Below are 24,658 nucleotides of genomic sequence, written 5' to 3'. Positions count from 1 at the left end.
TCATGCCGGTAAGCCACAGTCAAGTGACAATACAGATTATTAGAAATGGATTGAATCAATATGTGAGAATTAGCCAATAAGGGGCTGGAGATAATGGGCCAGGCAGTGTTTAAAAGAATACAGTTTCCGTGTAATTATTTCAGGTAAAGTTATCCAGGAGCTGGGTGGCGGGAAGTGGCCTGCTGCACATTTTACTACAGCAGTGCCTTGATTTCTTTTATTTATTGCTTTTGCTTGAGATAGAATTTCTCTTTGTAGCCCTGGATATCCTCAAACTCACTCTGTAGATCAGGCTGACTTCAGACTCGTAGAGGCAGTGCCTTGATTTAAAGAAAATAAATTTCCCCACGGAATTAGTGGGGAAAGACAGACACACACTGAGACCCAAATTTGCACTCCCAGTATTTGACTTGAACTTCTGTCCACTGAAGCTTCGGTAGCCAACAGCATGAGCTGCAGAGACTAGACAATGGCAACATAAGCAGGAAAACTGAGCTGCCCAGTAGGTACGTGGGCAGCTGGTCCCACATCACTTCAGTGAGTGCAGTAAAGCAGGACAGTTAGCACAGCTGTATTTCAGGACTCCCAGGGAGAACTGTGGCAATGGGAACGTGGTTGTTGATGGTTTTGAAAGACATTTATTTTCTTAATCCCCAAAATGTGTGATGCCCCACCCAGACATTAGGCTCTTAAGTATGAGTCAGACACTCCATATGGCAAACGCAGATGGATAAGGCAGTAAAGTCATTTGACAAAAGCCTCCAGACTTCTGGCTCTCCAGTCACAGCAGCTGGAGGCAGCTAGGCCTGGCTCAGCACCCAGAGTCTGCTCTTAGCCTGCAGTGGCTCAGACAGAGCTGCGGTCACCTGCAATCTGCCCCCAGGGCTGACTCTCCTTGTGGGGAGAGATTAGGGTGACTGAGACCCAGACACAGTAAAGAGTAGATTGAATAAGGTGGTGTTCCCAAGGTAGAGGCCAGAAGCTGCAGGCTCTGCAGTAAGTACATCTTGGTGGGCGATCTTGCTAGACACGGTACAAGCCACGACTCAGTCCCGTTCTGCTCTCTTCGTTTATTTATTTCTTGACTTTTTTCTTTTCTGTGCTGTCTTTATTTATTTTTTGATTTTTTATTTTCTCTTTCTTTTATTTATTCTTATTCATTTTACATACCAGCCACAGTTCCCCCTCATTCCCCTTCTCCCACTCCCCCACCTCCCTTTATACAGTCATTTCTGCACATGTCACAAGCTTCTCGGGATAAGCCATAGAGGAAATCTTCCCTGAAATAGTTTGTCAAGCATTTCACATTATCTCATTGACTCCTCACTGTGCCTCTATAAAACAGATGATCTTTTCCAACAGGGGAAGCCAATGAGAGTAAGTGCCCTGTCTAGGAGTCAATACACACTTTAAAAGCAGGCTTCTTCGGGGAGGCACTTTTTCATATGAATGTATGCATGAGACATGACATGACACACATATACACATGAGGGTAAGGAATGCAAATGGATTTCACACAAACTGTTTATCCCTGATTATAGTCATTGCACAATGTTAGGCTCTAAGCTGATTGGTCACCAGAGAGAAATGACCCTGGTTGCTCTGGCCTAGTGATCCCAGGCCTGGTGCTGTTTTTTTCTGAAATCACCAGTCTTTTCTGTCTCTTTCCCCAGCACCACTGATTTCCCTTTCTATCATAACTCATCGTTAGTGGTTTTGGTGGAGATGCCCAGGCATCACTCCTGTCTACCTGAGGGACACCAAGAAGGGTGAGAGTCACAGGCCTCCATGATTGTCAGCCCCAAATGTGCTTGTGATCCTTCTCTGGGGACTAAGTAATCACAATACAGCCTTCCTGCAAGAAAAGCAGATGAAACTCATTTTATGTGCAGTATCAGAGGCCCACGAATATGATGGAGTAACATGTGTTAGGGCTGTGTGCTGGAAACACGATCAGTGTCATTCTAAAATACTACTTGTAATGGTCTGTCTTGTCCCTTTAAAAGACAAGCCCCTCCCACTCCCTCCACTGTCCACTGAGGAAGGCAGATCTTCCTTCCTGCTTGCAGCCTGAGATTTTCCCTGTCCCTCTCTCTCCAAAGTGGGTAGCTGCTGCTGTGTCTCCTCTCCTCTTCCCCCCTCTTCTCCATCAATCTCTCTCTCTCTCTCTCTCTCTCTCTCTCTCTCTCTCTGTGTGTGTGTGTGTGTTTCTTTCTTCATCCCCCTTCTCCCTCACTCTCCCTCTCCCTTTCATAACCCATTAAATAAATATCCAACCTCACTTTGCATGGTGTGCCTACTTGTGTTAGTCCCCACTCACCACATAGCTCCCTGACTGGGACCCAGCTGCCTTCATGGCCCACTGTGGTCTCTGGCCTGCTGCCCACTGTTGCCACTTGGGGACCTGCAACATATCTGCTGCTGCACCCCTTGGGGAACCTGCAGTATTTTACTTAAACCATAATATTGGTGCCTGGGATTCAGGAGACTCTCCCACCCCTCTCCCGGGGTCAGGATCCAGAACCGGGAATTTTTTCCACAACAACCACGAGTTGTTCCATTTGCCTAAACACTGACCTCTCTGCACACCATCAGAGTCGGTGGTGAGTTTTTTCCTTTCAGCCCCCAACCACAGTGTTCACAGCTACAGTTGAGCCCTTCGCTGCTTTCCATAGGTAAAAACACGACTGGATGATCCAGGGTTGGTCCTCCCATTACAGTACTGCACATGCTGTGTGGTGCATTTGACTGGTGGCCCGGGGGCCCAGGTTCCCTCAAAGTTTTCTTTCTCCTTTCTTTTTCTTTTCTTTTAGATCGCTCATCAGTGGTCCCCACCATGAGAGACCACTCAGAGTGGCCTCCAGCCTCTCTGGCTTCCAAGTCACCCAGACGCCTGCAGAAAGGGGACGTTCTTCTATAGACCCTATGGTGTTCGCGGGTTTTCACGTTTTCAGCTGTGGTCTAAACCCTCACTCTGCCAGTGTCCCGCCGGCTCCACTTATCCTCAAACTGTCCCTGCCACCGCTACTGCTGCCAACAAGATTGGTCGGATTCATGAGGCAGCTGTTTTCAATTCCGCCTTTTGCTCCCCACACTGGTTTGTGGCATGGTGACTTGGTAACAGGGCAGATCGCGCCTCTAGGTCTCTCTTCCATGCAACATGTGACCACTGCCACTTTGACTGAGGTCAGGTGGCCTTACCACCATCTTAACTGAGGTCAGGTGACTCCGCCACCATCTTAAATGAGAGCCAGGTCAGGTGACCAAGTCCGACCATCTTTCCTGAGGTATTCCTTGCCTGATTCCCTGGTGTTGACACTGTTACCTATGTGTTTTGTGCAGTGGCATGCCTTTGATAGGACCCACCAAGAGCATCCATTTTGCCCAATTCCTGTTCACTGTGTGTATGTGTACATACATGTAACTTAAACGTACCTATGTTTACTGTTAGATGTTATAATTGTCTATTCATTGTAACTCATTCCAGACTACAAAGCAATAAGTCTCATGTTTTAAACTGGTATGTACTTTTAAGTCTCTTACAAAAATACTTTATATTTAATCCAACCCTGTTTTACCTTTACCAGTTAAGTTGAGAACCAGTACAGTCAAGCTTGGACCCAGCTCTCCAGGCAGATTCTGTAACTTACCTATATCCAGTAAATAACCCTCAACTGCTCAGAGATCTGGGGAATATTGTATTTTTAATTATTAAAAAAACTTTTCATAACAAAAGGAGAAAGGTTGACTCCTAGCAGCAGAACTCTACTTCATCCAAAGAAGACAGAAGACAAATGGACACAAAACAATGTCCATCCGTAATTTGCTTCAACTGCCAAGTGCCGACCTCTGGACAAAACTGCCTTTCATCTAAACTGAAGATCTCCAGACAGTGGACAGAATCACCGTAATCAAGAGCCTAGCTGCTCAGGTCAAAGTAGGCTCGTCTTCCCACAGATTTCTTAGCCCACAGGATCTTCTGGAGCCTGGCAGGCCCTGTACTAAACAGCAAAAGGCAAATACGACCTTCAGAGACCATGGAGGACCCTGAGGAGCAGCTCTAGGTGTACAAAAAGGCTACTTTGTGGAGACCCAAAAATGCAAGCTTATTCCACCTTGTCTATGGGTCTAAAGGTCAGAGAGTTATGAGTTTATTTTGCTCCCTCAAAGTTGTTGATACAAGTGTGACGACTTACCTTGACCTAGGGTGTGGTTACATGGTGTTTTGAATATTAAGATGGCCAATAGAAGAGAATCCTCTCCACCCTGACCAAAGCTCAGAGAATTCAAGTATATTTCTGCTTCTTCTTTTGAAATAGAAGGTTTGACCTAGGGAGTGGCTGCCTGCAGGATACTTGGTCTAGGGTGTTTTCACTGCCCCAAGCATCAATACTTTTCACAAGAATTAATGGCTTGATGTCTCAAGTATTGGTGCAAATGACTGTTCTGGTTATTCTTTGTATTATGTTAACACAGTTTTTTTTTCCTTCTTCCCCTCTTTTTAATTGGGGTATAAAAGTGCACAGTGCAAGAGACACTGAGTTGCCTTTCTGGTACTACCCTATGTTTCTGTGTTTCTTTCTTATCTCTATTACTCCTACCTAACTTTCCTAATCTGCACACCCCTACACTGGAACATACAAACCTGCCCTGGCTAAAATTGCGGCTGGAGTCTCCCCAGAGGGTGGCTACCCACACTGCTTCAAACCTGCCAATTGGAAAGTGTTCTTAAAAAAATTCGTCCCGTTATCTGGCACATCATCTCTTTAGCTGTGCCTGCCTCTCCCTTTCTTCTTAGACTCAGTCTACACAGCTCTAGCTGCAGGCTTTCAGGTGCAAACAAAGACAAACACCTCGGCCTGAGCTCTTTGATGTTTCTCATTGTTCTCCTGCTGCCTGGGAATTGGCAGACCTGTATTACTGACATAGGTTGTAATTGTACTGAATGGCTAGCACCGACTTGGAAGGATGATGTTGCCAAAAATAAACACAAGTTTATCCAGATTTGAAAGGAGAGACTTTATTATTGCGTTCGTCCCTTTAGGGGTAAGGCAGGACTTGGCACAGATGTCTGAGACCCCAGACTATAGAGCACAACGGAGAGCAAGAGTGGCAGGCAAGGACGCTTCTGCTGTGCTTGTCCTCCTTCTCCACAACTTGTCTGACATCCTACAGTTCAGGTCAGCAACAGCCGCCGGACTGCTGGCTACTGCCACCACAGCAGCCACCGCTGCCACCGCTGCTACCGCTGCTGCCACAGCAGCCGCTGCTGCCACTGCTGCTGCCACAGCAGCCACCGCTGCCACCGCTGCTGCCACAGCAGCCACTGCTGCCACCGCTGCTACCGCATCCAGAGCTGTGACGATGACGACGGAGAGATCTGCGGGGCCTGTGGTGGCTCAGGCAGCAGCCACCACCCCCAGAGCTGCAGCAGCCCCCGGAGCTTGAACCACAGCAGCCCCCAGAACTGGAGCCACAGCAGCCCCCAGAACCCAGACTGCAGCAGGAAGAGACAGGAGGGCACTTAGGAGGGCACTTTGGGGGGCATTTTGGGGGACACTTTGGTGTCTGGCACTTGGGAGGACACTTGGGGGCACACTTGGGAGGAGGCTGGCACTGTTGCTGGCTCTGCTGGCAGGACATCTCAGCTGGTGGATGCTCAGGAGCTGTGGGAGAATTACACACGTCAGACCCAAGACCCTGGGGCTACCCTGCACCCTTAGCATCCATGATACCCATAGAAACACTATTTCTAGTAGTTTCTATTGTAGTATGTTCACTTGAGAGGTTACATGCTCACCACTGTTTCTTCGAAGCTTCAGAAACCCACACAAGTCAGGTAAAAACTGACATCTGGTGTCAAGTCGTGAATGACAAGCTAAGCATATGAGAGGGGTCTGAATCAAAGTCTCTGAAATTGCCATTTTAAAGCATCAATTCAGGGAAAATGGACTTCATTACAAAGAGAACCTGATACTCAATTCTGTAGTCATCTCTTCCTTTGAATGCTGGGCCAGAGCTGTGTTTCCAGAGTCCATCAATTCTCTAAAATTGAAGTTTTACTATCTTCTGTGCTTCTCAGAGACCTATTCAACTAAAATGATGCTTGTTCTCTGCAGAGCACAAAGTCAACTGGACCCTGACTGCTTGTGCCTCCTATGGGGGTCAGCATGCCCTTTTCTCTACCCACCATTCTGGCACATCCTGTAAGAATGGCCCCCAGGCTCTGCGGTTCTGAGCCACCTTCCCTCCAGTTCTCCTCTCAGCTTCCCTCTGACACAGTCCCTGTGCTGTCTCCCAACACACACTTACCAAGGTATCTCAGGATCTATGGGCACCTCAGAAGGAGTAGATGGAGCTGTCTGGCCCTCAGCCCTTTTATTCTGATCCTGGGCTCGGCCCTAGCCTGTGAGACAGTGACTTGGCATGGATGGCTCTGCCTTCTAACACCCATGTGATCCTGTGACCCATGATGACTAGCTGTGTTCCTCACCAGTCTTCCTTCTTGGGACTCAAGGATACTCAAGCATGGACTATGGTTTAGGCATGAGGTGAGGAGGAAGTGGATGCCTCGCAGCCTTAACTTCACATACCTGAAGGGCATGTGCCTCAGGAACTGTCCACTTCTCAGCCTCTCTCACTTGCTCCCTGTTCCTAGCATAACCTTCAGATAGTCTTTAAATCAAGTTCAATCTGAGTAGAACGTGTAAAACTACACTGTTCAAGCATGGATACTTCCATCTGTATCTACCCTCTCTCAGCCTGTGTGGCTGCATCACACAGTTAGACATCTCCACAGGCAAGATCCTGGCTGGGGGATTTGAGTCAGCAAAGGGACAATGGGAGGTTTTGAAACCTATTTGGCCTGTAAAAATTTTCCCTTTTAAGTGTAACTTTTAAACATAGAAAAGAATTACTTGTGTGTGTGGTGAAAGTCACTGTACTTCGAAAAGGTAGGAGGGAATAAATCAACATTCTAAAGACAGTAGATGGTGGAAAATTCTTAGTGAACAACATGTTTAACCTGCTGAGTAAAGGGGATGAGTAAGCTCTTTTAAGAAAGCAGCTGCATGTGGGTTGATATGTTCAAAATATGTCATATGCATACATGAAATTTTCTTATGGAAACCCCTTATTTTATAAGGTTAATGATTGTAGCAATAATTTAAAAATTCTAATATCTTCTAGAGAAAATTGATTTCATTGTTCATTGATTGATTGGTTGGCTTTTCTGAGGGTAACATAGAAGAGAGGGAATGATGTCAACATAGGTCTACATAGGTGAAAAAGAGAAAAGTCTGAGGAATACTGTATGCATATTCTTCCATGTGAGGGACAATGGGTACGAGATGGGGCAGGGAATTTCAATTAATCCTTACTAATTCACAGTATGTGTTTGAGCTGTGTTTTTATAGGCCCATGTGTTTGTTCTTTTCATAAACCTGGTTTTCACAAATGTCTATTATTCTATAGTTTGCATAATGATGGGGACATTGAATGTTCCCATTTGGGGGACTTCAGTGGAAATAGTTGATGTTTAATTTAGAACAGTTGAAGAGAAAAATCACACTATGAGGTTCTCTAGAAACTGATCACACTCAGAGAGATGGCAAATAAAATCTGAATGAGTTAGATGAGGAGGAGTTAAGACTTTGGAAATAATGCTCAAGTCATGTGGGTACGGTGAGCCCAAGGAAATGTGAGAGAGATGGTATCTCACTATTTATATATTTAGATAGATACTTGGCTGCAATTTTTCTTGACACCATCTATTTATCCACTATCTTTTATCTATAACCTATCTATTCATCTACTATGCATATATCTGCCATCTCTCTGTAATCTATCCATCTATCTAATCTATCATCCATCTATAATCTATTACTTTTTATTTGTCTATCACTTGTCAGTCACTGATCATCTATCTAATGTGCATGTGTCTGCCATTTATTTACTTTTTCACTATCATCTAACTAGTTAGTTGCCTACTTATTTTCTATCTAATTTTTTCCCAGAGCCTTTAACATTTACAGGTGCTAACTCTCTATGTAAAAATGTGGGCACTAGATTATGTGATTTTCTTGGATTCTTTTCTAATATTAGATGCAAGAAATTACTTTCCTCTTTCCCTATATTATTTATGTTAATTAATTGTTTGAGTCTTGTTTGGGACTCCCTACAGTTTAAGGGGAAAGCCCAAAGTCCTATCGGATGCAGTCTTTTACTTGGACTGCATGTTAAGCAGTTTCCATGTTCCCTAAGGAATCTTTTAGCGGAATTACATGTTTTCTATACTTGGTACTAAAAGTTTTCCCAGGCAACACAAACTGAGCACTTTTCCCGCCATGTCTGTTCATCACTGTCCCTCTGAATTTTTCTTTTCATGTACCATGTTATTTATATAAGACTACAATAAGTTATTTGACAACCTTTCATGTGTTTTGTATTTATGTTCGTTAATAAAACATGGGATGATGCATACATTTGCTATTTTAAGACTTTTAAATCCTCTAACTAAATTATCAGTGATATTTCATCATATTAATAGCTACTCTTAATAACTCAAGTCACCCAATAAGAACCCACACTCTGAGACTGCCAGAAGCATTGTGGTGACATCACCTGGAGATCTGCCACTGTCACACCAACTGTGTGTGACATCTGTTCTCCTGGTTAGCTTGCTCCAAAAGTCTTAGTAGCAGGGAGAGGCCAGGAATTGATTCCTGGATCCAATGGCAGGTCTACTCAACTCAACTTCCAACTTCAAGGATGAGAAGACTAAGATGCCATGTGGTCTACACCTCAGCCTGTGTGCAAGACAACACCCATTTCTTCAGATGACCTGCATAGGTGATGTGTGAGCATCCTAGTTGCTTTGGCAAGACTGGAAGTTCATTTTCGACTGTGAGCTCAGCTGGGTCTGGTGGATGTAGTCATCATACTTAGCCAGCCTTTGGTTTTCTGGGGCTCCCTATGTCATGGTTCTTTCTTTTGGAGACATATCTCTTCCTCATCAAATATAAGAGGAATCTGTTTAAGTATGTGTATCTCTTTTATGCCAGAATAGTACTTAATGTATCAATACCTTCATTTTTATAAGCCTTTTAAGCAATTGTTGTATAAGGGTTTGCATATTAAACCCAAAGGATAGGGAATTTGGGGAGGAGCAATACTAGATATCAGGAAGGCTCTACTCGCTAAAATTTAACCAACAAGAACTAGAGCGGCAAAAGAATGTGGTCTGGAATATAAAATCACTGTTCCATGCCAAACCGGCACAACAATTCCTTTGACTAAGCCATAGGAGATCTGAGAGTTATATAAGTTTATAAAAATGAAACTTAAGGTTGATTCTTCAACAGACAGACTGTTATAGAGAGAATCACAACTGATTAAAACGCAGATAATAGGTGACCATGTGATGCCTAGATTTTGCACCCAAGGCTTAGGGGTCATAGTAGAATGTGCAATTGTTAATAATCATCCTGAACATTAGCCTTCGGGACTTTTTTTCACAGAACCGTTGATGTGAGAGTCCCCTCTGTATGCTTTGATTACCATTAATGAATAAAGAAACTGCCTTGGCCTGTTGATAGGACAGAACTTAGGTAGGTGGGCAAGATGGAACTAAATGCCGGGAGAAAGAAGGGCAGAGGCAGAGGGACACCATGAAGCCAGAGACAGATGCTGGGAATTTTACCCAGTAAGCCACTGCCACATGGCAATACACTGATTAATAGAAATGGGTTAGATTAAGATGTAAGAGTTAGACAATAAGATGCTAGGGCTAATGGGCCAAACAGTGATTTAATTAACACAGTTTCTATGTGTTTTTTTTTTCAGGTGTAAACTAGTTGGGTGGCCAGGACAAATGGGCCCTTCTCCTACAAATAATCACCAAGAACATGATAAATTAGTATTTTTTACTCACTGAGTCTTGTTTTCATAGTCAACATTTTAAATAATACTCAGGATATAAAGTGTATTTTAATATTTTTTCTCTAGTGGCTGTCAAAACAATGAGATTATGAAAAATATGATTAGTATTATCCATTCCCAAGTGAAAATTTTCATGTAAGAAATAGAAACAAACGAATGTCAAAGAGAAATGCCTGTTTCATGCTGATTCTGTTCATTAATTTCAAAAGTGCCTCATAACCCATTCTTTACTTTCTGAAATGAAAATATGATTCTATCACTTCTTTCTTTTTCTCTCTCAAACCCTTCCCTTACACCTCCATCTTGATCCCTCTCAAGTCCATGGCATCTGTTTTAATCACTGTAATGTAGTTATATATATACATATATATTTCTAAGTCTATAAATACAACACAATTTGCATTATTTTACACTATTCTTTGTTTATTTCATCTAAATCAGTGATTCTTAACCTTCCTAGGATTGCAGCTCTTTAATACAGTTGTGGTGACCCCAACCATAAAATTATTTTTGTTGCTACTTCATAAATGTAATTTTTCTACTGTTATGAACCATAATGTAAAATTTGTAGAGCTAGAGGTTTGCCCATGGAGTTGTGACACACATATCAGTAATCACTGATCTAGACTGTCTACTTTGTGTTTGAATCCTGAGATTCTGCCTACTGTTTGATTCATTTTGTTTGCCATACTTTCCTTTGAGTTTCCCAGTGGGGCTAAAGGGTTTCTCCATTCCGCCTTCATTTCAGCCTGAGTTCTCGTCAATGTTTCAATTTCGGTTTTGAATTAGTTTTCAAATCTCAGATTGTCTTTGTAGTTTGCATCAGTGTTGTTTCTGTTTCTTTGGGCATCACGCTGGCATTTATTTTCTTGAACTTCATTGACCTTTATCTTTGTGACTTCTTTAAACTCCGTGAATTCTTTACTGAGGTTTACGGTTGTTCTTTTAAACTACATGTCCTGTGAGTTATCTAGGTAATTCTCACCAGGAGGAGAGGTTGGAATCAAAGCTTATTGACTAAATAAGTAGCCAAGTGTCTCCCATTTAATGGACACATGGCATGTTAGTAGTTTTCACACAGTGGAATGTTCTACACATTGCTGAGTTCTCACACCAGACCAGCTGTTAGAAATGCTGCACAGTGATTGTTAAAACAACAGAATAAAAAATAAAAAGCCAGGAAAAACAGATGTGTACCCGCAAAAGTACAATGACACCAAAGGACAACATGCGGATAAAGTGATCATCACAGTACGCAATAAGCATGGCTGAAGAGTCACTGTGTACACCCTGTGAGCTAACCTGCTACTCTCCCGGCTGAAGCCGTCCTCGGAACAACTGAGCTGCGAACATTCCTGGCTACACCCGGGCTGGCTCCAGAGCTAGCTCCTAGCCCTCATCCATCTTTTGATTCTTGGTTACCCATTATTTCTCTTTGTTGCCCTATATGTGAATCTTGCCTGATAGTTTCCCAAGGATACAAAGCCTTTGAAAAAGTTGGTTGTGGGAAAACCCCAGAAAATCACAGTACCTCCTTAACTGAGAATTTGCACTTGGTGTTGTCCCTTAGGAACATCTGGGATGTTTTGAAATATGGAAATTAATTGCTAATATGTAAATTGGAGAACAATAAAAGAAGCCTTGGGCAAAGGGGAATTGGTTTATTCCTTATAGAATAAGCATCCGCCCTGCAGCTGAGGAAAGCTAAACTCATTCTAAGGTACCACTGAATCATTTTTCCACGGACCCACATGAACCCACACCCATGCTGCAACACCGAACCTTGATTGGCAAAGCTAATCTGAAAGATGCTTGTGGTCAAATGATCAGGAAACAAGAGAAGATTGTTAGAGAAACCTTTATTATTTTGTAACAGAGAAGACAGGCCCTTTAACAGAGGAGGACATTCAGAACTTCTGACAAGATTGCAGCTTCTCAGAGCTCAGGACACGGAGGGGAGCAAGAGGCAAGAAGAACAAAATGTCAGGGCAGATCTCTGAACACGGCTTCTTTCTGCACGGCTTGACTAAAGTATTAAAGACTCAGGTCAGCAGCAGCCTCCAGACTGCTGGCTACTGCCACCACTGCTGCCACAGCAGCCACTGCTGCCACCGCTGCTGCCACAGCAGCCACTGCTGCCACCGCTGCTGCCACAGCAGCCACTGCTGCCACCACTGCTGCCACAGCAGCCACTGCTGCCACCGCTGCTGCCACAGCAGCCACTGCTGCCACCACTGCTACCGCATCCAGAGCTGTGACGATGACGACGGAGAGATCTGCGGGGCCTGTGGTGGCTCAGGCAGCAGCCACCACCGCCAGAGCTGCAGCAGCCCCCGGAGCTTGAACCACAGCAGCCCCCGGAACTGGAACCACAGCAGCCCCCAGAGCTGGAACCACAGCAGGAAGAGACAGGAGGACACTTAGGAGGACACTTTGGGGGGCATTTTGGAGGGCACTTTGGTGTCTGACACTTGGGAGGGCACTTGGGGGCACACTTGGGAGGGGGCTGGCACTGCTGCTGGCTCTGCTGGCAGGACATCTCAGCTGGTGGATGCTCAGGAGCTGTGGGAGAATCACACATGTCAGACCCAGGATCCTGGGACAGCTTATTCACCTCTAAACATCACTGTTATTCATGAAAACACCAGGTTTAGCAGTTTTATTTCTAACAAACCCCAAGGCCCTTGCAGTACTGGCCTGCAGAGGCAAATTATCTTGCAACTTTTGATAGGAGAAAAGACATGCTCATTCTTTATAAAAGCTCATTTTAGGACTGGAGAGATGGCTCAGAGGTTAAGAGCACTGACTTCCCTTCCAGAGGTCCTGAATTCAATTCCCAGCAACCACATGGTGGCTCACAACCATCTAGGATGAGATCTGGTGCTCTCTTCTGGTGCGTAGGCACACATGCAGCCAGAAAACTATGCATAATAAATAAACACATCTTTTAAAAAAATCAACTCATTTTTTCCTATAAGTATTAAGTTGAGAGATTTCACAGTCTGAAGTCATATTCAGAATAATTTTCTCCTCTACTTAGCATTTCTTCCATGAACATCTTTTCCAATGCTATTGGGCTCTACGGCTACTGTGTTCATATGGAGATTCTTATGGGATTCCCATTGATTCTCTAAGCTTCCCGAACTGACGATGATAAGGATGCCAGAGAAGAAAACGGTGATTGAAAGTTAGGTCTTTCTTCTCTTTAATAAACAACCTAACTGATCTATTCCCTCAGATAGGAATCAGGTCTGGTTTTAAGTCTGAACTCATCTCAACGCCTCTTGCTGACTTGTAGACATAACAAATCTTGTGGTGTTGTTTCTTAAAAATTCTGAGCAACTCATGATCAAGTTCCAGATTCAAGGCTGTGGGTGTTTTCCAAGCCCAAAGATCCCTTGGTGACCTGCTCTCACGTGAGTCGTTCCTTGCAGGCTATCTCAGGGTTGTATTAGCAGAGAGGAGCTTTCCTCCCGAAGCCCATCAATGCCCACAGCTCTCTGTATTTCATGTTCCCATCCTGAAATACCACTGGAGGGCATATTATCCTCCACAGATTCAGAAGTCACAGGTACCCAGCTATGGCTATTGCCTTCCATGGCTTCCGAATCCCTTTGGCCACCTCCTTCCTCCCGTCTTTCATCCCTGCTCCCTTCTGTGCTCTGTCAGTGTGTTTCCTGGGCTCTGGAGTCGTGCTAAGCCTCCCACCCAGCCCTCCTCACAGCTTCCCTCTGGTATGGTCCATGCTCCTGCCCCCGATGAAGCCTTACCAAGATGACAGGCAGCACAAGATCCTTGGGAACCTCAGGAGGTGAATGAATGGAGGTGATCTGCTCCTTGGCCCTTTTATTCTGATCCTAAGCTCTGCCCCAGGAGTGAGACAGTGGCTGGGCATGGCAGCCCTGCCTCCTGACACCCACATGGTCGTGTGACTGGCAATGACCAAATGTTCCTCACCAGTCTTCCTCCATGGGGTTCGTGGATGCTGCATTCAGCTTGGACTATGACTTAAGCATGAAGCTAGGAAGTAGATTCCTGTCATTCTTAATCTCATACCCACAGGATCCCTGCCAGTGTCTCCATCTGCTTTCCAGGCCTGTACATCGTCACTCTGAGTAGATATGTCACACATTGTAGAGACCTAAACAGCCCAAATCCTTGTCATTGGACCCAGCTCAGCACAGTTATGCTGAAATGGGATTTTGAAATCTATTTATCACGTCTTATTTTCCCACTTTAATTATAATATTGGAACATCAATGAGAATTATTTGTAAAAGGGCTGTGAAAGTCATGGAGTATCACCAAGAACATGAAAGCAAGAAAAACTGACTGATGGGAAGATTTGTACATGGTAGCTCTCTGACAAATGTCCTGTATAGGGAGAAGACATAGATACTTAAAATAATGTTAAAGAGTGGTAGACATGGTTCACCTGCATCAATCCCTTATGAAAAGCTCACAGTGAAGCCCACTATTTTGTACAGTTAATATCTACAGAGAATACAAAGAAATAAAGTATAATTCTTTCCAAAGTCAGTGAATCTACCAGTTGGTTTTCTTTTTTAATCTGCTTTTAAACAGCCTCTCTGTTGTTGTTGTTTTTCCTTCCGATGAGAATTCACCTGGAGAAATGGTAAGAGTGAAGCAGGAAGGGACTGTTGGAGGAAGCATTGTCTTCATGCCCTGGTGGGACTTGGGATTTCTGGAGTCTGTGACTGAAGAAGATAATGACAAGAGATGAAAACTGAAGAAAGGAAAGAGGACTTGAGCTGTTAATATCTGATTCCTCATGTTGACGACATAGGTAACGGGACTTTACCTTAGGCAACAGGGTGATTTTTAAGATCACTCATCCTAAATGTGTCCCAGGAATGGGCTTGTGCTGTTGTTTTCAAAGCTCTTCTCCTTTCAGTATTTCCTTAGTCCCTCATAGCCACAAACTTTATACAAAGTGGTGTTTTGAATTTGCATATATTTGCTTCTTTAATGAAAAGTGTTGAAATTCTTTGTAAGGCAAAGTTCTTGCAAGATGGACATGACTGTGAAGTTCAATTAAAAAAGTTAACTCAATGAGATATCTACAAATCAAAGTCAAGTTGAATCATGTGAGGGTCCATTTTTCTCCCTAGTCATGGATGGACCCTTCACTGAGAAGTCCCTTCTCAGATAGGCAAGATGAGCTAACGGAAATGTAAGGAAGACATGCGCTTAAATATAAACAGATGCAGTGATACATATTTAGAAAGATACATTTTATCACAATTCATGCTGTCTTTTGATCATCTATCACTGAAGCTACCCGTCTGTCTGTCTGTTTGTCCATCTGTCCATTCGTCCATCCATCCATCCATCCATCCATCCATCATCTATCTATCTAATCTATCCATCTGTCTATCATCTATCTCCCTCTCTATCTATCTATCTATCTATCTATCTATCTATCTATCTATCTATCTATCTATCTATCTATCATCTATTACCTATCTCCCTTTTTCTCTGAGGCTCCACCATTTACATGCCCTGATACTCAGTCCCCTCTGAAAATTGTTGTTTCCAGTGCCAGGGATATCCAAGGACAGTTATCAATGAGGACCAACATGAATCCATGAGCAACTAAAACATTATTGTGGTTTTGGTGATTATTTTCTTAACTTGACTTCGTGGTTCTTGATCATGAACTTTGTAGATAACAACATTGTACTATAACATGAAAGCTTAAGCAGACTTGCAACCATGTGGTCACTCCTTGATTCATTATTAGCACCACACTCAAACAGTTGACACTCAGTTTTTCTGAAGTCTTTCCAAGGACTGTGCCCTGCTCTGCTGGCTGGGTTTTTGTCAGCTGACACAAGTTGAGTCACTTGAGAAGAGGGAACCATCATGGAGACTATGTATCTCCTAGGACTGGCCTTAGAAAACCCGTGGGCTTTCCTTAATTGATGATTAGTGTGGAAAGGCACAACTCACTTAGGCAGGACCACCCCTGGCCAAGTGGCCTTGGGGTATATAAAAAAGTAAACTGAGTAAGCCAGGGGAAGGGAGCCAGTAAGCAGCAATTCTCCATGGCTTCTGCTTCAGTTTCTGCCTTCTTGCCTTGGCTTCCACAATTGGACTGTGGTCTGAACACGTAAACAAATAGACCCCTTTCCTCCCCAAGTTGATTTTGGCCAGTGTTTTATCACAACAATAGAAAGCAGACTAAGGAAACTGCCTAGGGGAAAAATGTCAAGTCCAGTGTGAGTCATGGCTTCTGCCCAAACTCTGTTTACTTACTGTATCCTCAGGTGCCACACTGTGCCCTAAATCATGCATTGTTTGTGATAAACTTTCTAAATACAGATGTCCATGAGTCCATCAGCTGCAGACAGATTGTGGTATAATGGCACATTTGCTAAAGCCAGGGGGATGGACCCTTGCACTGGTATATGGAAAGGACCCGATCCCATCCTAATATGGGGTTGAGGGCACGTTTGTGTTTTCTCACAAGATGAAAATCAAGCCAGATGGCTTCCAGAATGACTGATTCTGTGCATTCAGCAGAAGGACAACCAACCCGAGGACAGCTTAGCTGACAACTGCCCAGCAGGAGAAATGGAATAAGAAGAGCTCCAGGAGGAACCGGTAATCCAGCTTTCCCAGTTCACAGAGAGAAGCCCGAGATGCCCTTCCGTGATGACTGTGTGAACTGTGTCTGATTATTTCTTGCGCCTCCATACCGGTCTAGTTAGGGAAGATAGTTTTCCATGTTCGGGCCTTCGGTCCCTGAGAACTTACTTAGTATTTTCTATCTGTCTTTCAGTTGTTCAGGGATGAGCCACATTATTTTCTGAAGTTCAAATGTGCTTTTCACTATAACACAGTGTTGTTGCCTTTGCTCATCTTGGAAGTACTGCTCACGCACTTTGTGTTTTGATATAGGTCATGTGCTACACATGCACATGAGATAATAATGAACGGTTTGGCAATCTGACCAAAGTTTTATACTTTCATTTTCATTATTTAAGATAGGCTGCTTGTTTCTGGAGAGATGGCTCACTGGTTAAGAGCACTTTCCATTCTTGCAAAGAACCTGAATTTGGTTCTCAGCATCCATATTGAATGGCTCCTAACATTCTATAACTTCAGGAAGTCAGCACTCTCTTCTGATATCCATGGTTCCAGGCAGGAGTATAGAACAGATAAATACATACTGGCACCCACACACATACACATAAAAAAGGCTGAAAACCAGAATGATATTCACATTGGTTATTTTAAATCTTTTAAACTATGCTACGAACATTATTAGTGATGTTTCAAATTATAAATAACAGCTTCTTCTGACTCGGGTCACTGCATAGCAATGTCCATCTTGAGACTGGAGTAAAATATGTGATGTCACATCACGTGACGATCTGCCACTGTCTCACCAGCTCTGACATTTGTTCTCCTGGTAAGGTTGCTCCAAAGGGCTTAGTAACAGGGAGAGGTTAGGAATTGCTTCCTGGTTTCCACAAAGGCAGGACTGCAAATCCAAATTCCAGCTCCTAGGACGACAAGGCTGAGATGCCAACTCATCCACACCTCTGCCTCTCTGCAGGGGCACACCCTGTCCTCAGCTGCCCTGTGTGAGCTGGGTGATGTGTGAGTGGCACTCCTCCTTTAGAAAGACTGGAATCTGAGGCTTGACTGTGGACGCTGTAGCTTAGGTATCAGGTCAATGTGAACATCTTGAGAGGAAACCACTGTTTGCTAGTCTTTTGTCTCTATTTCTCCAACCTATGGAGTATAAGGAATGCTGGTGTGCTTTCACCAGAAGCAATTCAATCTGAAAAATGGTTTTTCTGAATTTCAGAACCACCATCAAGAAATAAGATTTCTTTTGCTTCCCTCTTTTAACCTATAAACAATCAAAACAATAAAGCAGTTATTTTTGAGTACAAGAGAAAATTGAGTTACTATTCACATAGCAGTATTAAAAGTTATATTATTTGTTTGCTACGAAAGCCAACATCTTCATGTTTTGTTGGCATGTGTGATGAAAGCTTGCTAAAAGCTTATCACTTTTTCTTTGGTACAGTTATCATGTTCTAGACTAATGGGTAAAATGTCACATAAATCTTAACAACTTATGCATTTTTAATCCTGAAACTCAATAAAACACAATCTTTTCTGAGATGTTTCATTTAAAGTATTTTTTGTTATTAAAATTTACTTTTTCAGTTTCATAAATGTATACAAGGCATTGTGACACCGGGTATTTTTGTCATCTTGCGAAACTGAATTACACTCCTTCATCAATATGTCTCCACAGGCCCTCTCCCCGGCCTCTAGTAATCACCATTCCCTTTCTTGCTTACAGGAATTCAACAGAAGAATGGTACAGTGTTTTAATTTGTATTCTCCCTTTACATTTCATTCACACTGTAACATGCACATATATTATAGGGCCCACGGGTCTATTCCTCCTCTCAGGGTTCATCTTGAGGACAGTTTCTGGACAGACATCTTGTTGCATTTTCCGGCTAAACATCCTGTTTATTCCTGTGCTCCCTGTGCTCCCTCTGCCCCTGTGGTGATTAGTTCTAGGGCCTTTCTTTACTCCATCTTGGGCATGGTAATTCCCCGCCTGCCTGGGGGGATTCCATTGTGCAGCAGCTAGTTATGTAAGGTTTTTCCTAAGCTTGAATAAATGGCATTCAGCTGACCTCCTTTTGAACGACCCAGGACTCTTGTGTGTTCTTTTAATCTCCAGGCCCTTGCCCTGCTGGCAAACAGGTACAGTGGCACACCAACTGTACCAAGAGTAACACAGGTGTAATTACTTCTGTAAATTTCTTAAGAAAAGTTTTTGCTCATGTAGACAAGGCTGGTCAGGAAGCAGCTATGCAGTCAGGGTGGTTTTGAACTTGTCATCCTCCTGATTGTGATTGTAGGCGTGAGCTACCACACCTGCCATTCTGAAGGTTAGATCATATTCTTTGGCATATTTGAACCATATTTTAAATACAATCATTAATGAAAGTACATTTGAATGCCCTTCATCTTTTGGCTATTGTAGACAGTGCTTCTGTGAGCAAGGTGTAGAAAGAGCTCTGTAAGTCTCTGTTCTCAATGCATACATTCTACATATGTACCCAGAGATCCACCCACAAATACACATGTACAAAAACAGACAGACAATATAGAGAAGTTGTGAACTTCTTGGTTTATAGTTAATTCTGTTAAATTTTTGAGGAAGGGGGAATTCACAGTCATTGGCATTCTGAATAATCCACAGAGTTACCAGTTCCCTTGCAAAGTCCATAGGAGCTGTCAGGTTATGTTGCGTTCATTGTGACCACACTCAGCTCAGACACTATATCTCATTATGGGTTTTATTTGCCTAATAGTCATACTGAGCAGTTTTACCTGTGTCTACAGATCATTTCATATTTTTTTTGACCAACGTATATATGAGTCTCCTCTAAGTTTTAAATTGGGTTGTTTACTTTTATGTTGATGAGTTGAGAGAGTTTATTACACATTCTGATATGACTGACATATGCTTATGCCAAAGACTGTGTGGGTTATGTTCAGTCGTGGTGTGAGACAATTGTCTATATTCTGTCAATTATGTTTTAAATAAACACTGATTGGCCAGTAGCCAGGCAGGAAGTATAGGTGGGACAACCATACAGGAAGTAGAAATGGGTCAATAAGAACAGGAGAATTCTGGGAAAGAGGATGCCCATTCTTTCCTAGTCCTGTCCCAACCACAGAAGAAGGAAGCTTGTGATTGCCTCACTGACAAAGGTACTGAGCCATGTGGCTAACATAGATAAGAATAATGGGTTAATATAAGTTATAAGAGTTAATAAGAAGCCTGAGCTAATGGGCCAATCAGTTTATCGTTAATAAGACCTCTGTGTGATTTCTGTGGGGCTAAACGACTATGGGACCTGGTAGGAGGATAGAAACCAGGGAGGACAGGAAACCTCAGAAAACACAGCCGTGCATAGAAAATTTTAGCATTAATGTACTTCATGAAACCTGATTTCATTTTGTTACCATAGTATCATTTCACAGAAGTTGCTGAAAGTTCCAGCATTTATAATTTTCCCAATATGTGATCATCTATGAATATTTTGTGTTTATTTTTGTATTTAAGTCCCTTCATTGTTATGCAATGGGCACTTGGCTTATCTGACTTTCCACAACAGTGAGGAGCTGATTTTGACCAGTTATACTTCATGTGAAGAGGTAGAATACCACCACAGTTACTTGAAAAACACAGAAGACAGTTAATGATACCAGAGAAAACACACAGGTAGCCAAAGAAGGAAAGTAGTCTGGACTGAACATGACTGCTGGATCGGTGCCACGGAAGGATGACAGACCCTTACCTACCTGTATTCTGTGGAGTGGCCCGTATTACTGATTGTGCCACACTACAGATGCAAGCCAGTTCAAGGTATGCTGAGCCCAGTTGTTGAAACTAACGTGTGAGGGTGATTCTGGCCAAGATAAACAAGAGTTTTAGAAGACTCAATAAGGAAAAGTTTATTATCACAAAATACTGAAGAAGACATTAGATCATTGGTGCAAATTCAGAACTTGATACAGATTTTCAGCGTCTCACAGTCAAGGACCTGAGAGACAGAAGGAGAGGAGAGGAGGAATTGTGAACTTGTCTTCTCAACATTGTTTCCTCCTGCACGGCATGTTTGCGATCTTCATGGTATAGGTCAGCAGCAGCCACCAGACTGCTGGCTACTGCCACCGCTGCTGCCACAGCAGCCACTGCTGCCACTGCTGCTACCACAGCAGCCACTGCTGCCACCGCTGCTACAGCATCCAGAGCTGTGATGATGGCGACGGAGAGATCTGCGGGGCCTGTGGTGACTCAGACAGCAGCCACCACCGCCAGAGCTGCAGCAGCCCCCGGAACTGGAGCCACAGCAGCCCCCAGAACCCAGACTGCAGCAGGAAGAGACAGGAGGACACTTAGGAGGACACTTAGGAGGACACTTAGGGGGACACTTTGGTGTCTGGCACTTGGGAGGGCACTTGGGGGCACACTTGGGAGGAAGCTGGCACTGCTGCTGGCTCTGCTGGCAGGACATCTCGGCCTGTGGGTGTTCAGGAGCTGTGGGAGAATCACACACATGTCAGAACCAGACACTGTGGCCACCTGACCTATTTGACTTCCCCCAGAAATTTTACCTCTAAGCACCCAAAGCAACCATTCAGAGTCCTTTTATTTGTAACATGCTCACACTGTCACAGTGGGTCATCTTGAATTCAGAACCTCAGAAACCCATGCAAGTGAGATTCTAATTATCACCTAGCATCCAGAAGCACTGAGTGAGTGTTTAGTGACATTGGAAAATGTCTGCAGTTCTCACACATATACCAGTATCTGGATTACTTCAGGGAGAAGTAGTTGTGAAAGGAAAGGGCAATCATTACTCGAAGGTGATTTTAGTTTAAGGTTGATATTTCAAACCACCTTCTATGTCACTGAAGGAGTAAGCTCAGACCTTGAGTGGAAAATACCTAAAGTGTGTCCGAGCTGCCTTGGGATCACTATCCCCTGTTACGAGGCAGAGCTAAGACGTATCCAAATCAACAGCTTCTCAGGCTAAGGGTGAGAAGATCAATGTCATCCTGGTGGTGTCCTACTTATCAGAGAAGTGTGGGAACAGATTGCAGAACCTGGGTTCTCTTTCTTTCCCAAGTAGAAGTGGGACCCTGTTGCCCGATTTTGACTCAGATTCTTCTTTGGGAGTTAGGGGAAGCATTTTCTTCACAGGCTGTCTCCCGGCTGAGCCTGTTCAGATGCACAGTTCTCTGTGCTCAGCATCCCATTCTGAGGGTTCCTATACACCGAGGTACTTTGTTCTCTCTAGAGCCAGAAGATCCCAAGCATTTCAATGTCTCTTAAGACCAAGCCTGTGGTGTGCGTGCGTGCGTGTGTATGTGTGTGTGTGCATGTGTGTGTGTGTGTGTGTGTGTGTGTATGTGTGTGTGTTGTCTTTGTCCCACCTCTTACTGTTCACCATGTTTTATAATCTATCAACATGGCCTCTGGGCCGAAGGACCCTCTCCTGGTCCCCTGTGAAACTCTAGTCTGGCAACCCCTCTGGAAAAGTCTCTGCCTCTAGCTTCCCATGGTCACTTACCAAGATGACAGGTGGCTCACGATATGTGAGTATCTCAGGAGGTGAGTGGATGGAAGTGCCCTGTTCCTCAGTCCTTTTATTCTGATCCTGGGCTCTGCTTCAGTCTGCCAGACAATGGACCCGGGAGTCCCTGCCTCCTGACAGCCTCATGGTCAGGTGACTGATGATGATCAAACATTTCCCACTACCTTCCTCCATGGGGCCAGTCATGCTGTATCTGTCTTAGAACATGGCTTAGGCATGAAGGGAGGAAGTGGATTCCTGGATCCTTACACCTGGCTCACCTGCCGAGTGTTTGACTTAGGAACCAGTCTTTTCTCCATCTTCTTTCTTTTCTGTCCCTTCTTAATGTGATATGTGCTGCACGGAGCCCATATCAAGGCAGCCAAACTTTCAAGATTCTTCAGCATCTGCTTCCATGTTTGCACTTCCAAGTGTGCCTGTGTAAGCCCAGCCTAAACGTCTACACCAGGAAAGTCCTGCATTCCAGATCCAGACAGCACCAAGATGTTCCAAGGTGTGGCTCAGGATTCTGTTTAAGCTGTGTCATCTCCCATTTTAACTGTGACAGTGCAATATTAAAGAAAATATAGATGGTTACGAAAAGAAATGAAACATCAAATGATCGTGTAGACTGTTCACCAAAAACACACGTAGAAACTGTCAAGCACAGGGTGAGGGTACTGCTGTTTAATCACAGCCGTTGAGAGTGCTCATCTGTGAGGAACGCACACTGCTCTTATGGAGGACCTGAGTTTGCTTCCTAGTACCTGTGTTGGGCATCTCACAACCACTTCTAACTCCAGCTTCAGCACATCTAACACCCAGTTCTTACCTTCAAACATACATGCAGTATTGTATGTCTAACCCCACCGATAGACACACATGCAAAGATACACACACACACAATTGAAAAAAATATAATTTTAAAAATTAGCAACTTAAAGAAGATAAAGGGGTTCAATAAATAATACATATGAAAATGTCCTAAGAAACCCAATATTTGGCAAAATTCATATGCATTAATCAGAATACAGCAGCGATTGTGTTCAGAGAAATAACACCATTATTTTATCTGCTTCTTTACACTTGTCTCAGTAAATATCTTCATTTTATATATTTCTTAAATTTACATGTAATCATCTTTTAGGAATATACTACCTTGTTTTTACACTTTTAGATACTCTGTAGAAGCCAGCACAACTTTTTCATGAAAACTGAGGCTGTTATTGGTGAGGTCAGATGACACATTACTAAGAAGAAAATAAGGGGAAGATTCATGTGCGATTGAGGGAATCATGTTGCTCACCTACAAGAAATAGAGGAATAGAATCAGTCTTCTCCCACATGTGACATAAAGGACTGGTGGGCTGTATCCCTGACTGAAGCAAGGCAGGTTGTTTTAAAAAGAATGACGCATTAGAAGTTCACAAGAATGTTTTCTGTGGTCATTAGGCCTCTGTTCTCTCTGCATGCCTGATTTATATTTATATTCTACATCATCATAGACTATATATGAACATATATTTTGAACAATTTTATTTTGAAGATTTAGTATAAATAGTTGTGATTCATTATGGAAGGATATGGTTATAGAGAGTCATGATGTAAGATTGCCCTAAACCTAAAAATTATAAGCTAGAAGAGGGAAAGAAACATATAAACAAAATATGCAAAATATCTCTTCTCCTTAAATGCTGGTGGACTCTAGAATTTTCAGACCTTGGGAATAATATGAGCTTGGGACACAGGAGCATAGTGAGCACCAAGAGAATATGGTAAAGAAACATGGGTGCTTATAAATGTCTAGAAGAGTCTTCCTATAGAGAGATGTATACCTTCCTATATTCTGTCATTTATTATCATCAGTCTCTGTCACCAAGCATTTTAAAAAATACACCTAATATTTACACATACCCAAAGTTCTAACTCTAATTTGTCCCCTGAAGCCCCTTGATCTTTCATTGACTGTGTTGCAGCACCAGACCCATAGAAGACCCTTATTCTCCCAACAGTAACTGCCACAAAGCCAGTCGAAGAGACTTGTTCAGGACTGTACACCACTAAAAAGATGTAAGAACTCTTACATCCTAACATCCTACCCACTTTACTGCTACTTTATCTTAACATTTCCCATCTATCCTCAAATTTATTATTAGATGAGTGTTGGTCATGATTTTCTCTAAATTGTATGTTACAAACTTTAGTTGCTATGATAATGAAGCTTAGGTCTGTATTTTTAATTTTCTTTTAGTGACTTTGAATGTAGTTATAGTGAATTCCTTAACTATCTTTCTTAGGGCTTGTGTGTCTCTTATCTGCAGTAGCTGAACTCATCTGTCCAGTAGCTACTTGATGACGTCTAATCCTCTCACTGGCATTATCATTGATGTGAAAGCTTAGAAAAAGATCCATCTAACTAAGGACCTAAGGACCCTAATGGAACCTGATCTCTGAGGTGAGTGAGGGATGTGTGTCACATGACTATGGGAAATCTTTCACTGTCTCACTGGCTTGATTTTATTCTCTTCCTCAGTCATTTCAAAGGACGTAGCAACTGGGAGAGGTCAG

General features: G+C 43.2%; 3 protein-coding genes across 3 annotated transcripts; all 3 read right to left on the bottom strand.

Moving 5' to 3' along the window:
• Nucleotides 1-5,004: 5,004 nt before the first annotated feature.
• LOC148119496 (late cornified envelope protein 1E-like) lies at nucleotides 5,005-6,357 on the bottom strand. The gene is made up of 2 exons (XM_087897444.1): nucleotides 6,313-6,357; nucleotides 5,005-5,666 (listed from the first exon to the last, which is right to left on the bottom strand). The coding sequence occupies exon 2, from the start codon at nucleotides 5,641-5,643 to the stop codon at nucleotides 5,182-5,184; it is 462 nt and encodes a 153-aa protein (XP_087753570.1). The 5' UTR covers nucleotides 5,644-5,666; nucleotides 6,313-6,357; the 3' UTR covers nucleotides 5,005-5,181.
• Nucleotides 6,358-11,781: 5,424 nt separating this feature from the next.
• LOC148119495 (late cornified envelope protein 1E-like) lies at nucleotides 11,782-13,857 on the bottom strand. Its single transcript, XM_087897443.1, has 2 exons — nucleotides 13,710-13,857; nucleotides 11,782-12,501 (listed from the first exon to the last, which is right to left on the bottom strand). The coding sequence occupies exon 2, from the start codon at nucleotides 12,476-12,478 to the stop codon at nucleotides 11,987-11,989; it is 492 nt and encodes a 163-aa protein (XP_087753569.1). The 5' UTR covers nucleotides 12,479-12,501; nucleotides 13,710-13,857; the 3' UTR covers nucleotides 11,782-11,986.
• Nucleotides 13,858-20,439: 6,582 nt separating this feature from the next.
• Nucleotides 20,440-22,221, bottom strand: LOC148119494 (uncharacterized). Its single transcript, XM_087897442.1, has 2 exons — nucleotides 22,088-22,221; nucleotides 20,440-21,051 (listed from the first exon to the last, which is right to left on the bottom strand). Exon 2 carries the CDS (start codon nucleotides 21,026-21,028, stop codon nucleotides 20,651-20,653), a length of 378 nt encoding a protein of 125 aa, XP_087753568.1. The 5' UTR covers nucleotides 21,029-21,051; nucleotides 22,088-22,221; the 3' UTR covers nucleotides 20,440-20,650.
• Between the last annotated feature and the right edge of the window lie 2,437 nt (nucleotides 22,222-24,658).

Source organism: Myodes glareolus, chromosome 17 (genome assembly GCF_982192425.1).
Source record: "Myodes glareolus chromosome 17, mMyoGla1.1, whole genome shotgun sequence".
NCBI lineage: Eukaryota > Metazoa > Chordata > Mammalia > Rodentia > Cricetidae > Myodes > Myodes glareolus.
This window is presented reverse-complemented; position numbering and strand designations above follow the sequence as displayed.